At 41.9% G+C, this 19,637-nt stretch overlaps 2 protein-coding genes across 3 annotated transcripts in view; both read left to right on the top strand.

Moving 5' to 3' along the window:
* LOC118089509 (uncharacterized) overlaps positions 1–10,037 on the top strand; it is a 36,596-nt gene extending 26,559 nt beyond the window's left edge. The window contains exons 2-6 of one of the 2 annotated variants that reach the window (XM_035124266.2): positions 169–286; positions 3,701–3,760; positions 4,363–4,524; positions 5,486–5,570; positions 7,450–10,037. In XM_035124266.2, coding sequence (XP_034980157.2) covers positions 169–286; positions 3,701–3,760; positions 4,363–4,524; positions 5,486–5,570; positions 7,450–7,706 — 682 coding nt within the window. In that variant the 3' untranslated portion in view covers positions 7,707–10,037. The remainder of the gene's footprint in view (positions 1–168; positions 287–3,700; positions 3,761–4,362; positions 4,525–5,485; positions 5,571–7,449) is intronic. The other variant, XM_060277177.1, reaches the window with a different exon arrangement.
* A 3,835-nt stretch (positions 10,038–13,872) lies between these two features.
* Positions 13,873–19,637, top strand: part of IGFN1 (immunoglobulin like and fibronectin type III domain containing 1) — a 46,359-nt gene continuing 40,594 nt past the window's right edge. Inside the window, exon 1 of the mRNA XM_035124254.2 lies at positions 13,873–14,216. The gene's annotated coding sequence lies outside the window, so the exon portion shown is untranslated. The remainder of the gene's footprint in view (positions 14,217–19,637) is intronic.

Raw genomic sequence — 19,637 nt, forward strand, 5'->3', positions numbered from 1 at the left:
GAGACTTGTCATAAACAACGAGTTTGAGCATGCCTTTCATTCATTCAGTTTCTTCCCTCATGGAGCAAGACCTTTCCTTATTCTCTGAGTGCCTTGGAGGAGCAGACTATACATTTAGCCGTCCAGTAGCCTCATAGATGAAACATCGTTCTATCTTTTTTATTCCAGCTCCTTTGGCCATTTCCAAGCAAAGGAACACGGCATTGCCTCGGGGACATCAGCAAGATCAGCTGACGATGACAATTTGAGATGTGGGCTGTGTCTGACCAGGCTTTCTGTCACCAAGGTAATCTGCAACCGGTATCCAACAGCTTCATTCAGCAGCCTTGTAAATGTTCTCAGATCGCCTGTCCACCCCTGTGCTATGCTGCAGCTCCTGCTGGGGCCCTGAGGCAAATGGACGAGAGACGAGATTGTGTGGTAGTCAAGTTGTTAAACGAGATAAGATTTCACAAAGCAAATGAAATCAGTTGCTGTCAAATGTGCTGCTAGGAGTATGTTTCAACATTCGGTGCACATAGCTGATTGCGATCTGAAGAGAAACCAGAGTATCGTGCACATGGCTGATAGCTAGTTTCTTTAATGCAGAACAGATCTTCTCATTCATGGTGGTTTATAGAGATAAACAGCTCTTGCTCTCTTCTCCCAAACTTTTCTACTAATCTCTTACAAGGAACAACAGAGGGTGAAATCTACCTGTTCTCCCACTGTTCTGTTAATAGCCCACTGCTCTCTGGATCAAAGTGGGCTTAAACTAAGAGAAATCTGAATCTGAAACTCTGTGCTAATGGGGAGTCTATGACTTTACTGCAAAGTTGATCTGTTGTTCCCTTCTTGGGCTAATTTGAGCTCAGCTCTATGACCTGTGGATTGCAAATTCAAGCCAGCCTGCTGGTTTTGACCTTTAAAGCCTTATGTGGCTTAGGACCCTTGTACCTACAGGACCGCCTCTCCCGGTATGTCCCGCAGAGGACATTAAGGTCCACAAATAATAACATACTGGAGATCCCGAGTCACAAGGTGGTTAGACTGGCCTCGACCAGTACCAGGGCCTTCTCAGTATTAGCCCCGACCTGGTGGAACGCTCTCTCTCAGGAGACTAGGGCTCAGCGGGAGTTGTCATCTTTTCATAGGGCCTGCAAGACGGAGCTGTTCCGCTTGGCCTTTGGACTGACTCAGTATGACCCCAGTGTTACCCTCCCCTAAGGCTTTATCCTACAGATATTTATATGAGGTTGCACTTGTAGATTCCTAATTTTCAAATTGAATTTTAACATTGTATTTAATCTGTATTTTAATTGAATTGTTTCTTTTATGCTTGCTTTGATATTCTTGTTGTTAGCTGCCCTGAGCCCGGTCTTGACTGGGAAGGGCGGGGTATAAATATTATTATTATTATTATTATTATTATTATTATTATTCAGAAGCAATTCCTACCATATTACGCCTTTGTGGTGCAAGTTCATCCCTTCCAGTGTGTTCCTGCCTTTCAAATGCATGGAGAGTAATAATGATACCAAGCCACTTCTCTGAGGGTGCCTCCTGTATTTTGCAGGTGGGATTCACACACATCTTGGTATTTTAGGTTTGTGCAGTTAAAGGAGATTAATGTTCAAAAAACAAATAGTAGTGTTGTACAACTCACTGTCCAGGACTTACAAAGGTCACTTTAATACTACATACAAATTATGATGGGGATTCATTCATGGTGAACCTAATCAATTCACACTTTCCAAATCAATATTCAAATAAAAACATAGCCATCCTTCAAAATTTGCACTTCTCCAAATTTTGCAGTACAATTCTGCAATGAAAAGATGCTTACAAAATTGCATCTGTTAGGGTAAAATGTGCATAAAAATGAATGCATTAGTGAAAATGGCATACAAAAATGCATTATATTAGCGGAAATTGCTCTACAAAAATGTGTTTTGGGGCAAAACTGCATACAAAAATGTGTATATTGTGAGAAATTTATACCACAATGCTAATGAATTTTCATGAAGACTTAAAATAATAATAATAATAATAAATAATAATAATAATCACAAACTGAAGTGAAAATGTGGGAAACTGAACTTAAGACTGGAAAACTGAGAAATGGAAAGAAATGAAAATGGATAGAATTCCCCTTCCCTGCTTGCAAAGTACTTTGTCCCTTACCCTCAAATAATGGAGAAGGAACACTGAAATTTAGCAGATTCCACTAATCCTGGTTCTGTGCAGAGTTTCAGCATTGCCCCTTTTTGGACTGCAAAAACAAACACATTTCCAGCTCCAACAGGCAGGAAAAGTTGTCAAGGGTGGTGCTGAATGATAACTCTATTCGGAACCATTGCATCATATCATAGCAGTGATGCTACTTTGACTGGAGTCCAAGGTGTCTGCAGCCTGGGGCAATTGCTCACTGTCCAGCCTCAGACAAACATTCCAGGGGAATCTTATGCCTGTACCTGGCATGACTCCTCCTGTGCCATAAATGGTTACATTACATTCAAGATGGCATTAAAGAGCAGGGCCTGAAACCTCATCCATCCAAGCCCCAAATTGGCTTCGCATGTGTGCAAGATATCAGAGATCTCTAAGCCATCTTGAGGTCTATTTACTTTCAGACAAAGGCTAGAGAACAAGCTCCCCGCTTCCCTGAAACTTGCCTGGGCGGCTTCCAACAAAGATTAAAATACATTAAAATGTTACACATTAAAAACTTCCCTAAACAGGGCTGCCTTCAGATGTTTTCTAAATGTCAGGTAGTTGTTTATCTCTTTGACATCTGATGGGAGGGCATTCCACAGGGTGGGTGCCCACTACTGAGAAAGCCCTCTGCCTGGTTCCCTGTAGCTTTGCTTCTCACAGTGAGGGAACCGCCAGAAGGCCCTCGGCGCTGGACCTCAGTGTCCAGGCAGAACGATGGGGGTGGAGACGCCCCTTCAGGTATACTGGACCGAGGCCGTTTAGGGCTTAAAAGGTCAGCACCAACACTTTGAATTGCGCTCGGAAATCTACTGGGAGCCAATGTAGGTCTTTCAGGACTGGTGTTATATGGTCTGTAGGCATTCTGTGGTTTCTTTGATATGTAATGTAACAAAAGGCAATTCTAATTGTGTTGGAATCGAGAGCATCCAAACATAGGTCCTGAAGCACTGTGGTTGTTGGTGCCAATTCTGGACAGGGGCAGGGGGTCCCACAGACCTGCCATAGAATCAGAGCAATGCTGTGATGTGCCCCTCTAGCTCAGAAATCTAGATGCAAACCCCTCTCCCCAATGCATTGTGAATGTGTGCCTAATTACTGTAGTGTTTTTGCCTTTTGACACACTTAGAAAAAGTATGGGATGTCATTGGTGCCAAAAAAACGTCCTTTGTGCTCAAAGAAAAGAAAACGCTAAATTAATACCAGGATATCCACAGTTATTGGATATCCCTGCTATTGGCTATTAGAACAATCTCCTGCATGTCCAGGTGTGAGAACAGTTTAAGAACAGCACTGCATACCAGGTAAGGTGATACGGGGTTCTGTGTGAAGGATCTGAAGCAAGGCCTAAGAAACATACTTTTTGCTTTCCTGCTTCCCACCGCTGCCACCACCTCCTTGCCCGGTCCAGCCTTTGTTATCCAAGAACTCGTTTTGTAAACCGAGTACAGGAAACTGAGATAGGAAAGCTTTTGGGGTTTCAAAGTCACTCTTTTGCTTCTCACAGCTTAACCATCTGGTGACGGAAGAACTGGTAAGCCATGGAATTCCAGCTGTGGGCATTTCGGTAAGGGCACCTGTTGTTTCTCCTTTTTTAGGTTATACTGTTTTTCTAGGGCAAGAGTGGGGCGGGGGAATGGTCCAGAGGTGAATTCTCTCAGCCTAACCTGTTGAGAGGTGCCTTTTGGAGCCAGAGGTAAACGTGTTTGAAATTAATCAATCAATCAATCTGGAATAAACACTGCCCTGCTTCAGTTTTAACGATAGCTACCTCCTGTTAGAATTCCCAACCCTATGCATCCCTATACTTCTGGGTTTGGTGAGGTTTCTCTTGAGTAATTATGCAGATATATTTAGTGCAATAGACAAATACAGCTACTGTTCTGAAAAACAAGAGGAAGCAAGTCCTTTCTGACTTTCGTGTGCCACACACACAACATGACAGAAGTGTACCAATTTGTTCTTGAACAACAGGGCAGAATTTCTAAGCCAATTTCTGTTTCACAAGCCATTGTGTACCACCCCAAAGTACATTAACTTGTGGCCTTAATTAGCAAGTTTTCATATTCCTTAATTCATAAGTAGTCAGCAGTATTGGCATTGCAAAATGGCTGTCTTGAATGAGCGAGACAAGCAGCATTGTTTGCCTTTGTTGTCTTCCTCCCACAGCCTTTTGGAACCTGGAAAACATCAGGCAAGAATGTCATCCAGGCTGGTATCGATACAGTGAAGGATGTTTTAGACTCGGGCTATATCCCAGTTTTACATGGTGATTGTGCTCTGGACTCGGAGCAGCACTGCTGCATCTTATCTGGAGATAAAATCATTGAGGTGAGAGATGAGTTCAGTTTCATGCATGCCAATAAATAGCACGGTGTGTTTATCCTTAATAGGTCATTCCCATCTTTGGCAGGTAGTTCAGCTGGCAGCTAGGGATGGGGAAGAATTTGATTCAATTTGCTTCTAATGGTGAACCTATCACTTTCCAAAACCATATTGAAACCGAAACACAGCCATCCTCTGAAATTTGTACTTCTCTGAATTTTGCAATGCAGTTATTCAGCCAAAGAATGTGTACAAAAATGCATTGCTAAGATAACATATACCAAAAAAGTCCATATATGTGAAAATAACATACAAATGCATTGCCTTGGGAGAATACAGATGTGCATAGTATGCAAAATTACATTTAAATTTATTATGACATAAGCTTCTATGAACCATGGTCCACTGCACTAAATTCAGCAAAATATGGTCCTCCAAAACCTATGTCATAATACATTGGTTAGTCTTTAATGTGCTATAAGTCTCTTTCTTGTTTCCATTAATAAGCTCCTCTAAACTGATCATTTACATTCTACAAGTTGTATATAATTTTCCATGTCACTTTTGTAACTGTGCATAAATATTTTGTATGAACATCAGCAAATAGTTTTAAGGAAATTATTGTCTAAGCTGCAGGGAGGTTTTGCTGTTTTTATTCTCTCTCTCCCCCTGAAGTAGACAAATTCTCATAATATGTTTACTGCATTTTTAGATACAAGGTTAATATAAGATGTGGCCCTCAGATTTTAAGTTGCACAATTAGAGCAGAACCATAGTTTCATGGTAGATCACATGCTTTGAATACAGAAGGTCCCTAGTTTCCTCTCTGTCATCTTAGGACGGAGAAAGGCCACTTTTTGAGTTACTGAGAGATGCTGCCAGTGAGAGCAGAATCTAACAGAGCTAGATAGACCTGACTCAGCATAAAGCAGATTTACGTGGTCCTTTTCAATTTTTCCTCTTGCAGGTTCTCGCTAAGAAATTCTCTCCTAGGCGAGTTGTGTTTCTCACAGATGTCCGTGGAATTTACAGCTGTCCACCTGATACCCCAGGTACAGAATACACATGTATAAAATAGGACAATTTATTTTGCACAGGTGTGAAGTATTGGCAAGAAGGACAAATCCAGCCAGTATCCAGACCAGCGGGAAGAACTAGTGATTGAACTATGCAATTTGTAATAAGCATAACCATAATGATTCATGCAGTCTTGTCTTGAAGTATTTATGTTCTACATATATCTTTCAGCAGATTTGACATGCTCTTCATTCATGACTCTTACTGAGAAGCAATGTATGTTTCTCACATTGTAGCTGCAGGGGGAATCCTAGATGACTTTGCCAATCACTGGGGAGGAACCAAAAGGTTCAACAATCCAAATTTTGGGCGACATTTAAAAGAGTTGCTGAAAAAATGTTTGATTGTTAGAGTGATCTCCACTTGGCTGGAATGATCCATGCAACTTGTACTGCTTTCACTTAAATTTCATTTACCCCTGGAGTTGTCTGCACACTATAAAATGTGATTAGCTACGTAGACTTTTGTCTAGTATGTGAAACCTGATTAGCTAGGATCAAAACAAGGCATAAAATGGGGAGCTAGGATAGCAGAAGAGAGAAATGGTAGCAGCAGTCACAAAGTAGATAGGATTAAGTGTTGTCTCCCCATCAATTGCTCCTTTCAAGACAAAGGGAGAATTTTAGGCTCATCCTTACCAATTCCGAGATCTTAGGAACCTATCTGCACCTCCTATTTTGAAAGCCATTGAATTAATGACAGACCATGGTGGTGTGGGGGTGCCTATTATGTATGTTTCCTGAATTCTACTTTAATATTCCCACTGCCCTTTCAAAACACCACAGAAAATACCCTTTTTCTCACAACCCTTCTACATGCCTATGCTCGGAAATAGCATGTCAAATCTGCTGAAAGATATATGTAGAACATAAATACTTCAAGACAAGACTGCATTAATAATTATGGTTATGCTTATTACAAATTGCACAGTTCAATCACTAGTTCTTCATGCTGGTCTCTCTTCAAGTTCTTTGCTCTCCTACTTTTAAGGCCTGCCGGGTTCCGGGAAATGGTGGGTCTGGAATGCTTTCTAGTGACAATGTGTCAGCCAGCTGCTGCTCCGGCTCTGCCTTCTCCTTCTCTCCCATTATTTCCCAACTTTCCCCCTCATCTGCCTCTGATCTTTGACCTTCCGCAAACCACTGTTCTAAATCTATACTGTCTTCCTCTTCCTCCTCCCTGGAAGGGTCAGGAAGGGGAAGCAGTCTCCACCATTCCTCCTCCTCTGCCCAGCCCCTGACAGAAAGGGGTTTTTACTCATGTTTGCTTGAACAAGAATAGAATCCTCTCCGCATGATCATATATCCTGATAAAACAGGGATGCATTCAAGTGAGCATAAGTAAAAATCCCCTGCAGACGTTTTCCCCTTCAGCACAGGAGACAGACATGAAGATGTTGAGGGCGAAGCTTGTGTTCATGCTTCTGCCCTCATTATCTCCACATTTAAACTTCACATGTTCAGGTTCATGTCTGAACACAGCTATTGACTCTCATAGATTAGTGTTGCTCTCCATGCACCATGTTTGCACATGTCTTTAGACAGATGTGTGACTTTAGAGAGTACCATCATGCCCTTATAGAGTAACAAGATGGTACCTTAAGTGACACGCAGAGTCATTAAAGAAAGCTTGAGGAGGGGCAGTTTGGACCTCCAAATTTCTGTGTGATCTTCCTAACTATTATGTCATCCAGGCTTCCTCCTTTGGCACAGGGAAATGGCAAACACTTGGATTAAACTAACAGTTTCCATTGTTGCAATGTCTTCATGCTTTGGGGTTGACTTTTTCATGTTGTGTTTTGAGACATATATCCTTCTAGTAGCAATTCTGAACCATGTGTTTATTCTGGAACAGGCGCTAGGCTTGTGGATTCCATTGTCGTCGGCCCTGATGGAAATACGGAGCCACCTGTGCTCTGTTCTGTGCTGCCGCATGATACTACTGGAGGTGTGTCCTTGAAGCTGCAAACTGCTGTAAATATCGTTTCCCAGAGTCACGGAACCATTCCAGTTCTGATCTGCAAACTGGGCAGTGAAGCGGCTGAAAGGGCTTGTTTGACTGGGGAGCTGAAGGAAGGCGAAGGCACGACATTTTCCTTCGCAGAATCATGAGGACATCTCTGCATGAGCCTTAAATGAGGTGGAAGAAGAATTTAACTGAGGTGCTACTATTGGACTTCAGGATCTATTTGTTGAACTTGTCATAGTCGATGTCAGATTAAATTAAATCTGTGATCCGCCGATAACGTATTAGCATTATATGATGGCACCATCTTCTACTGTGGCGAAATATTGTTTTCCGTGTCAGTGACCTCAGTGTTCAAAATGGTTTACAACTATGTGACTGCACAAGCCTCGGTGTGCTTAGATTGCACTCGTTTTGTTAGCTTTAGCTATTTCTGACATTCCTTTCACACTTCAGTACCTATATACTGTCGTGTTGCACTCACTCTTGTTCACAGCAGAAGGTACTACAGTGTAAAAGGAATGTTAGAAATTGGGGTTGCTGCCTACCCTCGACAGCTGTTGAGGGAAGGGGGCAATCCTGGTGTGTGTGATGCTACACAAATGGTTTTCCGAAAGGATCCAGTGCACACAGCCCTACACAAAACTCCCACAATTTTCCGGATTTCCGGGAAAGCAAACGGATTTTTAAAAATAGCAAATATCACAGAAATGAGTGCTGAACTTGCTCTATATTTTGCTGGATTTCTGGAAGTGGCTTTTACATCATGTGAAATATCAGATATAATGTGGAAAGTAACAGTTCGGGAAACATCAGGAAAACAGAATGAACTGGCCTGTGAATGCAGCCTTAGAGATGGAGATCCCTTGTTGATTTGTTAACCCATCTCCAAATAAAGTCTGCTTTCTATTCTCCATTCCAGATTGATGCCAGGGAGTTCATCAAAATAAGAAGCCAATTTATAAATATAACTTACTATAATAAAGATAAAAATTGGCAGCATAATAACAGTTCCAAATAGCCAAAATAGGAATAATAAGCATATTAACATTGAAAACAGATTAAGATAATGATGGTGTTTAGTCACAACAATAATAATTAGTAGTCACATTTATATTCCACCCTTCCTTCAAGGATACAAGATAGCATTCACGGCAATTATCCTCTTTTCACCTCATGAGAATCATATGAAGTAGTTTAGGCTGAGAAGGAAAGGAAGAATGTCTTTGTCTTGGCCAGGATGACCCAGTGAGGTTCCTGGCCAAGCAAGGATTCAAGCACAAGTTTCTCTGGTCCGTGTCCAACACTCTTGTTTCCACTACACCATACTGCCTCTCCATTTAGTACTGGAAGGACCATAGCTCGGTTGTTGCCCTGTTTCACACTGCGTGAAGAGCCTGAACTCAGATTACGGTTTCTACCAAAAACATTAATCCAGGGGTTCCCAAACTAAGGCCCGGGGGCCGGATGCGGCCTAATCTTCTAAATCCGACCTGTGGACAGTCCGGGAATCAGCATGTTTTTACATAAGTAGAATATGTCCTTTTATTTAAAACGCATCTCTGGGTTATTTGTGGGGCATATGAATTCATTCATATATTTTTTCAAAATATAGTCCGGCCCCCCACAAGGTCTGAGGGACAGTGGACCAGCCCCCTGCTGAAAAAGTTTGCTGACCCCTGCTCTAATCAGTACAGTACATAAGCAAAGCAAGAGTCAAAGGCGCAACAGGGGCAGGGCATGGCTACACAAGCTGAGACATTTATCCAACAGTTGATACGTCCCTGGAACCCTGTTATAATGGAATGGAGCAGGTATGGCTTTAGTGCAGCCAGCGGGGTGTATATTTGGTCTGAGGAAGCAAACAGGAACTCCTTGTTTCTCTGTGTTGTCTGTTCATGCCAGCAGTAGTGTCTCCCATGTCCTAGATGGCAGAGGAGGAGAGAGTGCCAGCTTGAAGTTGGCCTTGGCACCTCCTTTCGAGGGGGATGCTTACTTGTGGGAGCTGAATGGAACAAGATTCCGGGTACACAGGAGGCAGTGTTGTGGCTAGGGATTGGACTGGTATGGGTTGATGGAATAACAGCCCACTAGGTTCCACCCTGGGCTCAGAGTCCTCACCTGCTGCATTCTCCCTGGTTCCTGAGATCAAGCAGCAGTTTTTCATCTATGTTTGAATAAAAATGATTCAAGACAGCAGACTGCATCTGTCAAAATTATACTGATTTTTACACACACGCACACCCAAAAAATTCATGATGGTGCCTGAGATCAAGCTGAAGATTTTCATGTATGTTTAGATAAACCTGGGCAGTCTTTGGAATCAAGATGGTGGATTGTAACTTTTAGGACTACATTGATTAACCACCGATTTCAAAATTGCACTGATCCATTTGTTTCTTAGAATTCCTGAGCAATGCGGTCAAGGCTGCTAATACAATATATGTATATAGGGTTCTGCTTTGATAAAAAAATTAAAAAAATACTGTAAACCTTTTGGTTAAAAAATGTGGGATATCAATATTTTAACAGACATATAGAAAAATAAGTTGGAAGTGAAGTTGGGCATATTTTCAGTCTGAAAGGTGGGAGTTGGGTTTGCAACCAGAAAGTATGGGCCAGTGAACAGCCCTGAGATATTTGATGAAGGGCAGTATATAAATCTTATATCTATATATCTACACATACACATACATACATACACACATACACACTTTGAGGAAGTGCTACAGTTTAGCAGGGATTTATACTGCTCTGTCCCTTAGGCAAAATGCCATTTCTACATAGTGCTGCTTCTGCCGCAGTCCCACTGCCAGTAGGATGCAGAGAAGCTGAGACAGTCGGGGCAGATCAGCTAAAGGAACCACAGGCCTCAGAAAAGAATCTCTGAGAAGTGCATGAGGAAGGAGGGATTGAGTGTCAGACCTGCCAAATCGCTTTTCCGTGTACCCTGTTGACATTTCATTTCAGTGTTGACCTGCTCTGTCCCAGAATCAAATCTCTGTATGGTTCCTTTCCCTAGATATTCAGGCTAGCACATAATTTCCCCCACGCCTGAATAAATACTGAATTCACTTTTGAAATATACACATAGAAAAAGATTCTAAGAAAGGAAGAAGAACAAGGCAAGGCTAAGGGGAGGGACAGTACAAAACAACTCTATAGAATAGGTTTGTATCTCTAAATGGGGAGTGCTAAATGGGGGCAGACCTGACCATGTGGTGAGACCTGCATTGCCCCCATCATGCAATTTCACACACCAGATTGTGTGAAATGCTGTTGGCCTAGACACACCCTAAGAGAGCTTGCACAAGGTCTGGATTTGGTTGTGTGAGAATTGCGAGTGCCTTGGCCAGGGCAGCAGCCAAGAGGATGCTGGTGCAAGCAAGAGTTATCTCAGACAGCTCTAGCTCTACTATTTATAGCTGATCACAGAAGGTGACAAAATTAAACTTAAGTGCTAGCAGGTCTTGCATTTAAAGATCACACAAGTTCTTTCTTGTGGGAAATGGTATTTGATGGTGAAATCCTACTTTCCGGGCAACAACATTCTCTTTGGATACATTTCTGGCAAAATTAATTTCTATGCAAAGAAATGCTCTACTGCCATTCTGAGAGATGCCAACTCTGGATGGAGACAAATTTGCTTTGTACTCTACCAATAAGGCAAAAAGGCACAGTAAAAGTAAAGGATATGGTTTCAAATTGCTTTTATGAAGCATTTTACTGCTTCCAGGTGTTGTCATGTATCCTTTTGGAATCGGTAGTGCCACTGTTTCCCCAAATCCAGAACAAACAGAAATAGCCGTGTACAATTAGTTCTTCAAAACACGTGTGATGTCAAGGACCGTTACTGTGGAGTCATCAGCCCATTAAGATGCACAACCCAGAGGGGGCAATTTCAAGTGACTTGGACAAGAAGGCTTGTATTGTTTAGATTGAATATGTGGTGTTAAACCGCTGTGCGGAAGCAATGGAGCCCCTTCAGTGGAGCCCAAAATGAACCACTGTACCGTTTTTAGTCAACAGTTAGATCATTCACACTTGTGTGCTTTGAACATTTTGATTTTTGGAGAGGTTTGTAGATTTATGATATAGAAACATGATAAAATGCTATCAGGTTCCAGTTGCTTGGTATGCTTCTAACATGGTAGAGGCTACCACAGCTACACTGATGTAAATTATGCCACATGGAGAAGTTCGGTGTTCTAAGCCAAAGGACCAAATTACCCATCTAAATAGCAGACTTTCAACTTCACACAATTAAGGGTTTTGGTGGCCTCTTCAACCATTACTGCTAGCGATGCATTTCAAAGAGACAGGACCCAAACCAAGGATAAGTGGGTCTTCCCCACTCCTTTCCCAGTGGTGAGAGCCAAGCAGCAAATACATTGAGTGCTTTGTAGCATTGCTATTTGGGAAACAGCCAAGTGCAGCTCAGGGGGTGTTTTAGTCTCACAGTAAACCCACCACTAGGTAAGCCCCTAGAGGAGAGGGGGGAGATTGGTGAAATCCTGTTTGGCAGTGAATGTGGGAGTAGTGGGCAGAGTATGCCTCAACACTGATGGGTCCTGCCAAGGCACTTGGGCCCCAGCTGCCGCCAGGTTGCCAGGTGCTGATTGTGGCCCCAAAGAAAGGCTATGGAACTAGCCAAGGGCTGCCAACGTCCAGGATTTCATGAACATATCTGGGATTTGTCCATCGGAAATAGCATCTGAGCAGAATTTCCAAAAATCGGTAAAAATATCTGGGGAAATTCACCTTTTTGGTGAATTTCCTTAAAAATAGCTAAACAACTTTTGTGTCCAGGCTTTCACTTTTTGAAATATGTCAACCCTAAACTAGCCTGGAGTTGGGGTAGTGGAGTAGGCAAATTGATTTCCCTTCATTTACACCGTTACTAATGCTTACAGAAAGAAAAGCAATAAGTAGTGTTTATATGGGGTAATGGAGAGTAATTGCTATACCTTTCAGGCATATGTTTTGATAACAGCAATTCTAAGGTAGTTAGCTAAATGTTCATAAAAGTTGTATGTGTATTCTATAACAACCTGGCTGCTATGAAGCAGTATGGAGTACATGTACGCCTGCTTTGCTGTGTATTGTCATTTCCCTAGTGATTTGTTACAAGGGATGTTTGAAATTTTGTAACAGCGTTTCACAGATAACAATCTCAGCAAAATTTATGAACGTCTGAAAACTCAGAGATGTGGTGAATAATGCCGACAGTCACCTGCATGTGATTACCTGCATTTACTCTTCTTCTTTTTTTGCTTTGGAAAGCAGGGAGACAGATAATTCTATTTTAAGGTGTTCGCAAAACTTTTTTGGGATTGTCAGCATTTGTTTAATGTCGGCAATCAGCAGGTTTTGTTGTTGTTGTTGTTGTTTTCTTTACACTCACTATAACATTTATAGAAAACATCTTGAAGCAAACACATTTTATTTTCAGTTTATATCACATCCTTATCCTAAAGATCCAGGCCAGATGATATCTGAAAGACTAAGAAACTTTGGCACCTCAGTGTTGAGATGCACATACAGAGAGATCTATTGCAAATACAGGCTACTCCATTCATGTCAGTGGAGGGACAAGTGTTGCCTTTTGCAAATCCAGTCACTTTATTCAGGTGATCGGAAAAGCCATAAGAGACTTCTATGTTATTGGGGTTTTTTTGTATTTATATTCCACCTTATCCTTCTAGGAACTTAAGATGGCATGTATGGCTCTCCCCATCCTCATTCAATCTTCACAACAACCCTATGAGGTGGGCTAGGCTGAGAGGCAATGGCTGGCCCAGGGTCACCCAGTGAACTTCATGTATGAGTGGGGATATGAACCCTGGTCTCCCAAGTCCTCTTCTGACACTCTAACCACTACACCACACTGGCACAGAAGGATCAAGGCAAAGTATAGAATTATAAGAATCACAAGAAGCTGCTCTTCTCTTGATTTCAGTGGGTCTACTCTGAGAATGGCTGGATTTCAACCAATGTATATAATAAGAACATTAATTGTTCTAACTGGTTTTCTAAGATTAATAACCACAATTAAGGTTTTAAAAAAGAAAAGAAAAAACCCAGAAAGTGCTTAGCTATTGGTTCAGATAAAATTGTGAGTGCTCACCACTTCTGAAAATGTGGACGTTTCACCGCTGTATACAAACACTGTTGTGCCCCTCATGGAAATATTTAAAGGTTTTACCAGGAGGGGGGAGCTTTGAAGGTTTCAGTTTGAAGAGGAAATCAGATCCGCCGAAAATTAACGCTTCAGAATTGATTTATGAAATGCCAAAGAATTAGAGTTAATCTCAAATTTGTGCAGCGCCGTCTCTGGCATGTACTGGAATAGTATAGTGGCTACATCGCAGATGCCATAAGTTTCCAATAAAAAAAATCATTTGGATTTATTACAGGCTAACAGCTCTCTGACAAGCTTTCACCTTATGAAAGGGAGAGGGCAAGAGAGAGATTAAGAGAGCGAGAAGGGGAAAGCGAGACAGACTGAGGGAGAGGAGCAGAGGGCTCTCGATGACCTAATTCTAAGTTAGCTGTTCAGTTGCACGAGTACTGACTACAACGTAGACCCTTGCGGGAAGCAGCAAAGAGGGAGCCGTGACAAGGGCGGAGAAGGCAGGGAATATCTGCACGGACAGGTGAGTCCCAAATTCCTGAAATTCAGGAGCATCTCGTATTAGATTGTACTTGCATGACACTCTTTAGCCCATACTCTTCATTTGACAGCTGGGGAAGCAGCCAGTGTGATACTTCTCGAAAGACTAGAAAGGAGAACATGCGTTCCAAAATAGCCTCTTTAAAGCTACTGAAACCACCACATGGTTATGAAGTGTTATGGGGTAACAGAGGTGTGCACAGAGGGATGAGGGAGCTCCCTTCTGGCTGGTTTCTTGGTATAATTTTTAATGTATTAGAAGCATTTGAGGCAGCTCTGTGGGTTCACCTAGGGTTTCCTCCTCCTCCCCTCAGGACTGCTGATTAAAGAGGAGTTTCTCTGAGAAAGTACAAACCAAGACATGGACTCTAATCGGCTGTATTCTTCTGATATGCAATTGTCCTTATAAAATATTGGCTCTTCATAGCTGAGGCTATAAAACTGGCCGGTGCAGCTACTTGAATTAAATTGAAAATAAAATTTGGTCAGACATTGTAGCATGCCCAGCACTAACCCAAAATGCAAGATAAACTATAGGAGCTATTCTCTATTTATATGGAATTCTGAAAGATGGGTGGAATTCAACGCTCGGCCTACTCAGAGTAGACCCATTGAAATTAATGAACATGAGTAACTTAGGTCTATTAATTCCAACAGGCATACTCTGAGTAACGTTCTACCCATTATTTCAAGTGTAGAAGGCTAACAAGTTAAGGACAAGAAGCTGTAAATTGCAGATTTCTCTCCTCAAAATAAAAAATAAAAAAAATGAACCATATTGCGAACATGGTGATAATCTTGCATGCAATTATACGCACTTAAATTCCGCTGAACTGAAGCAAATAAAAACCGAGTAGGCTTACAACTTGCTCAATAGTATTGATAAGACCACAACTACCCTCAGATTCCAGTGAATATGAAAAATCTTAATCTTCAAACCTGAATATTTTCTGCTATATTAACATAGATATTTTTAACAATGTGATTAATTGATTAACCCCTTACGTGCCAAATGGCACCACACGCAAAACGTTTGGAACACCCGCTGTTAATTTTAGCTGGAGCGAGAAACCGTCTGATGAGACGCGTCAACCATATAAGGCAATACGGAGTGGCGCCGCAGAGCATACTTTCTGTGCCTGTTAATATTCATGCATAGAAAAGCATTTTCACACATTCTAGCAAAGGAAAATGGGGTGATGCATCTAGCAAGGCTTCTGAATTCCTGCCTAGGTAGCAGGGCCAAGCAGCACTTCTGCCTCTGATGTTTTCTCCAGAACTGGGGTGCCAGGAGAGTAGAAGCTATAAGAGCAGGACGCTCAGGGAAGAAGTGTGAGTGTCAGATTTAAAAGCAAGCAATGCCTCATCTAAAACAGACGTCAAGTTGACAAACAGCACTGGACAGTCATTTAAATCAGTTTTAAGTGAGGGAATAGCAAAGATTCTGTACGTCAGGGGGAAGGAAGGGGCTAATTTATAGCTTGGAGGCTGCATGTCAACGCATTCTACATTTGTGAGGTTAGATTTTAATCCTTACCTCCCGCTGACTGGCACACAGGCAGACTCATATACCACTTAAGTGTGCAAAGACATCAGAATGACAGCCATTGCTTGCTGGAGGAAAGGTCTCGCCGTGTAAGAGGCATGCTACAATTTTAGAACTCTTCAAATATGCAGCTCATGTCTGACATAGAAGCTGCAAGTTGGCCACCTGTTTTTTAGAAGCGCTTCTGATCACCTGCGAACAGTCAGTGTCCAATGCATTCAAACTGTTATTTTAAAGACCCAACGGGGACCATCTAAATATGAAGGCCTAATTTAAAGCTATTACATTTGACAGACGTCCGTCTGTGAACTCATTCTCTTTGCGCAAACAATGTACAGAATGAATGCCGGTTTGTTATTCACAGCCCAATTTGGCCAATGGTGTTGGGGTCAGACCTATGGGGACATTTCATCTCAAAAGCTTATGCTTTAGAGAGTTATACATTAATTGGTAGCTTCCTTTACCTTCAATCTGGAAGTGGCTGGGGGTGGGGAGGGCTACCAAGTATTCTCACTTCAGTCAAAATGTGGCCACAAATTAGGTCGGGGCTTTCTGTTGCTGCCAGGAGTTGATTAACATGTACATTTCGGCAGTGGTAAAACCTGTGCATCAGGGCTGCACCATACGGTTGTCTTAAGGGAATGATTCCCATAAGAAAACTGAAAACATGCCATGTCAGAAGAAATGCTAGCTGTCCTCATATAAACATTTCCCCATATAAAAATTAAAGGGAGCATGGGAACATAAGAAGCTGTCTAACACTGAGTCAAACTGTTGGTCTGTTTGGCTCAGTGCTGTTTACACTGAGTGGCTGTGGTTCTCCTGGGTTTCAGGCAGGGGCCCCTGCCAGGCTTTCCTGGGGACACCCAGGACTGAACCTGGGACCTTCTTCATGCAAAGCAGAAGCTCTACCACCGAGCTACGGTCCTTCTCGCCGACTCCAGAACTAAAAGTATGAACAAGCGCTGTAGTATTGTGTTAATTCATTGCTTATACAGTGGTACCTCGGTTTACAAACACAATTGGTTCTGGAAGCCTGTACTTAACCTGAAGCGTACTTAACCTGAAGCGAACTTTCCCATTGAAAGTAATGGAAAGTGGATTAATCTGTTCCAGACGGGTCCACAGAGTATTCAACCTGAAGCATGCTTAACCCGAGGTATGAGTGTAATTGGTTCCGGAAGTCCGTACTTAACCTGAAGCGTACTTAACCTGAAGCGAACTTTCCCATTAAAAGTAATGGAAAGTGGATTAATCCATTCCAGACGGGTCCGCGGAGTACTTAAACTGAAAGTACTCAAACAGAGGCATACTTAAACCGAGGTATGACTGTATTAATAAATGAAAAACCTTTGACCCATTATTCCTATGTAGATGTAAGGAATTAGATGTAATTGCTCAATTAAAAACTAGTTTAATTAATTGACTATGGCTATAGTCCTATGCATGCATGCTTGGGAATAGGTCATGCTGAATAAAATGGGGCTCGCTTTCAAGTACTGTAAGCATGCATTGGAGTGTGTTACATATGGTCTGTAACCATATGATGGCCAAAGTGTGACTCAAAGGGCAGTATGTAACAATCCTTGGATAATCACTACTCATGCTACTTTTAAAAGACAAATGTGCACTTTTCAGTGACGCCTCTTAAAGTACATGAACTGGTACGTTCTGCTGGTAGGCTATCACATAAATCTGTTTCATAAGAAGATACGCAACCTACAGATCTATTTTTGGTGTTTTCTGTCTCAGAGGTGTGGAATTATAATTAATCTATAGGCCTTCAGTTATTGTTGTGTTGCAACTCTGACCACTGGTCATCCTTACAAGAATTGATGGAAGCTGGAATCCAGCAACTTTTGGAGGTCCACAAGTTCTGCACCCCTGGTCTATCTGAAATCCACACAGTGCCATGCACAGATAACCATGAATCTTAAGGAACATGAGACAACACTTCTGTGTTTTAAAAGGAACTTGAGTAATAGTCATCAAACTGTACAGCCAAAGACCTTCACTGAAATTGAAGCATTTATATTCCTCAATCCCTTAGGGTTGATTCTTAGAAAAACTCACAGTGCAGAAACTGTTGCGACAAAGGTGGTTACATCCGAGCCAATGGCACATGCATGCAGAATTTTGAGTTCACCTACCAAGGGTGAATATATAGTCAATATATATATATAGAATTCAGAGGGTCTTGCTGGCCCCCAGACATAACTGCATCTGTTCACAGTACTAATGATTGCAAGTCATAGTGAGCTGCCACTCCCACCCCCCAAAGAGAAACAGAGGGTAGTCATGGGAATCAATTTTAAATGACAATATACTCTCAGGGAAATGCCCATCTGCCCCTAAAAATGTCTAATATAAATCCTGTGCTCATTCAAATGATGTGTGTATTGCTGCAGTAAAAATGTATAGATTTTGCCGGAAGACTTTGCAAAGCTGGTTATGGTTTCGAAACTCTTTTAAGTCCCATTGATGGCCTCGTGAATGTTTTTAACGATCCTTTTTCCATTCTGAATAGTTTATGCTGAAATGTTCCAAGCTGTCATTTCCCACTAGAGCTCTATCGGGCATGGAGTTTGGTCATATCTGACACTTTTGCCAAAGCACATGCCTATGAGCCAGTTGACTGAAAAAAGTTTAGACTTTGACCCTGACTTTATATTCTTTATATTCTTCAGATTAAGAGGGGACAAAGACCCTTTGATATGTATCATCATCAATGTAATGTAATGTAATGTAATGTAATGTAATGTAATGTAATGTAATGTAATGTAATGTAGTGTAATGTAATGTAATGTAATGATCAGTTTCTAAACAACCATCTCAAGACAATTTACATGTAAGATAATTAAAAAACATTAAATATACAAAAGCAGCAAACACCTTTTTTAAAAAAAGACTAAAACCCTAATGCAGTAGACACTTAATGTAAATACATATTTATCCACCTAGGAAAGTCTATTGGGACAAAAAATTACTCCAGATGTTTCCATAAGTTGCAGATAGTTGTTGCCTGTTGCATCTTGGCAGGAATGCTATTCCACAGAACAGGGGCAGCCACACTAAAAGCCCTGCTCTGTGTTACAGTGGAGAGGGCTTCTGAGGTCTTTGGAACATGTAGGAGAAACTCTTCTACAAACTACAGCAATTTAGTGAGTGCACTGTATAAGATATAGCAGTAGCTTGAGTGAATGTGTTGCTTCAGGCCAGCGGTACTTGAACAACCTGGGGAGATTCCTACCCATTTCTTGCCACAGAGATGTTTTAAGCACACAATGAAGGACTGTGTTTATTACTCTCAAAGTCTGTGAGTCAGAGAAAATGGAGGTTGCAGAGAAGCTTACCTCCTCACCAAGAGCGCAGTTAAATTTAATCCTGAGATGATGGAGGACGATAGGACCGCTCTTTGCGGCAGTTGTTTCCCCCGATCCTTTTACACTGACTCCGGCAGAGTGCGTTTGGTCACATGAAAGAAATGCGCTGAAATCCATGACCGCTGCCAAATGTGTACAGCACCATCCAGATATTCCATTGCTTTTCGGGTTTCAGTGGCGCACGAGTTAATGGCACTTGGTTGGGAGGAGCAAGACAGACAAGCAGTGAAATGGAAGGTCAGTCTCTCAGAGGGTTTGGCTTCCTCACAGATGGTTTTAATTTATCAGACCATCTGTAGGAGATGCTGGTTCCATTTTGTGTCTCAAGGCTGAAATGGGGTGGTCCTGTTTTCTGGTGCCTAATGTGAATCACTGTAAAAAGACCAGAAAAATTTAAGCATCCCCGACTGGTTGCAACTTTCATGACAGTAACACTACCCATGCCGTGGGCAACAATACCCCCCTCCCAACTTTG

The sequence above is a fragment of the Zootoca vivipara genome, chromosome 7 (genome assembly GCF_963506605.1).
Source record: "Zootoca vivipara chromosome 7, rZooViv1.1, whole genome shotgun sequence".
Lineage (NCBI taxonomy): Eukaryota > Metazoa > Chordata > Lepidosauria > Squamata > Lacertidae > Zootoca > Zootoca vivipara.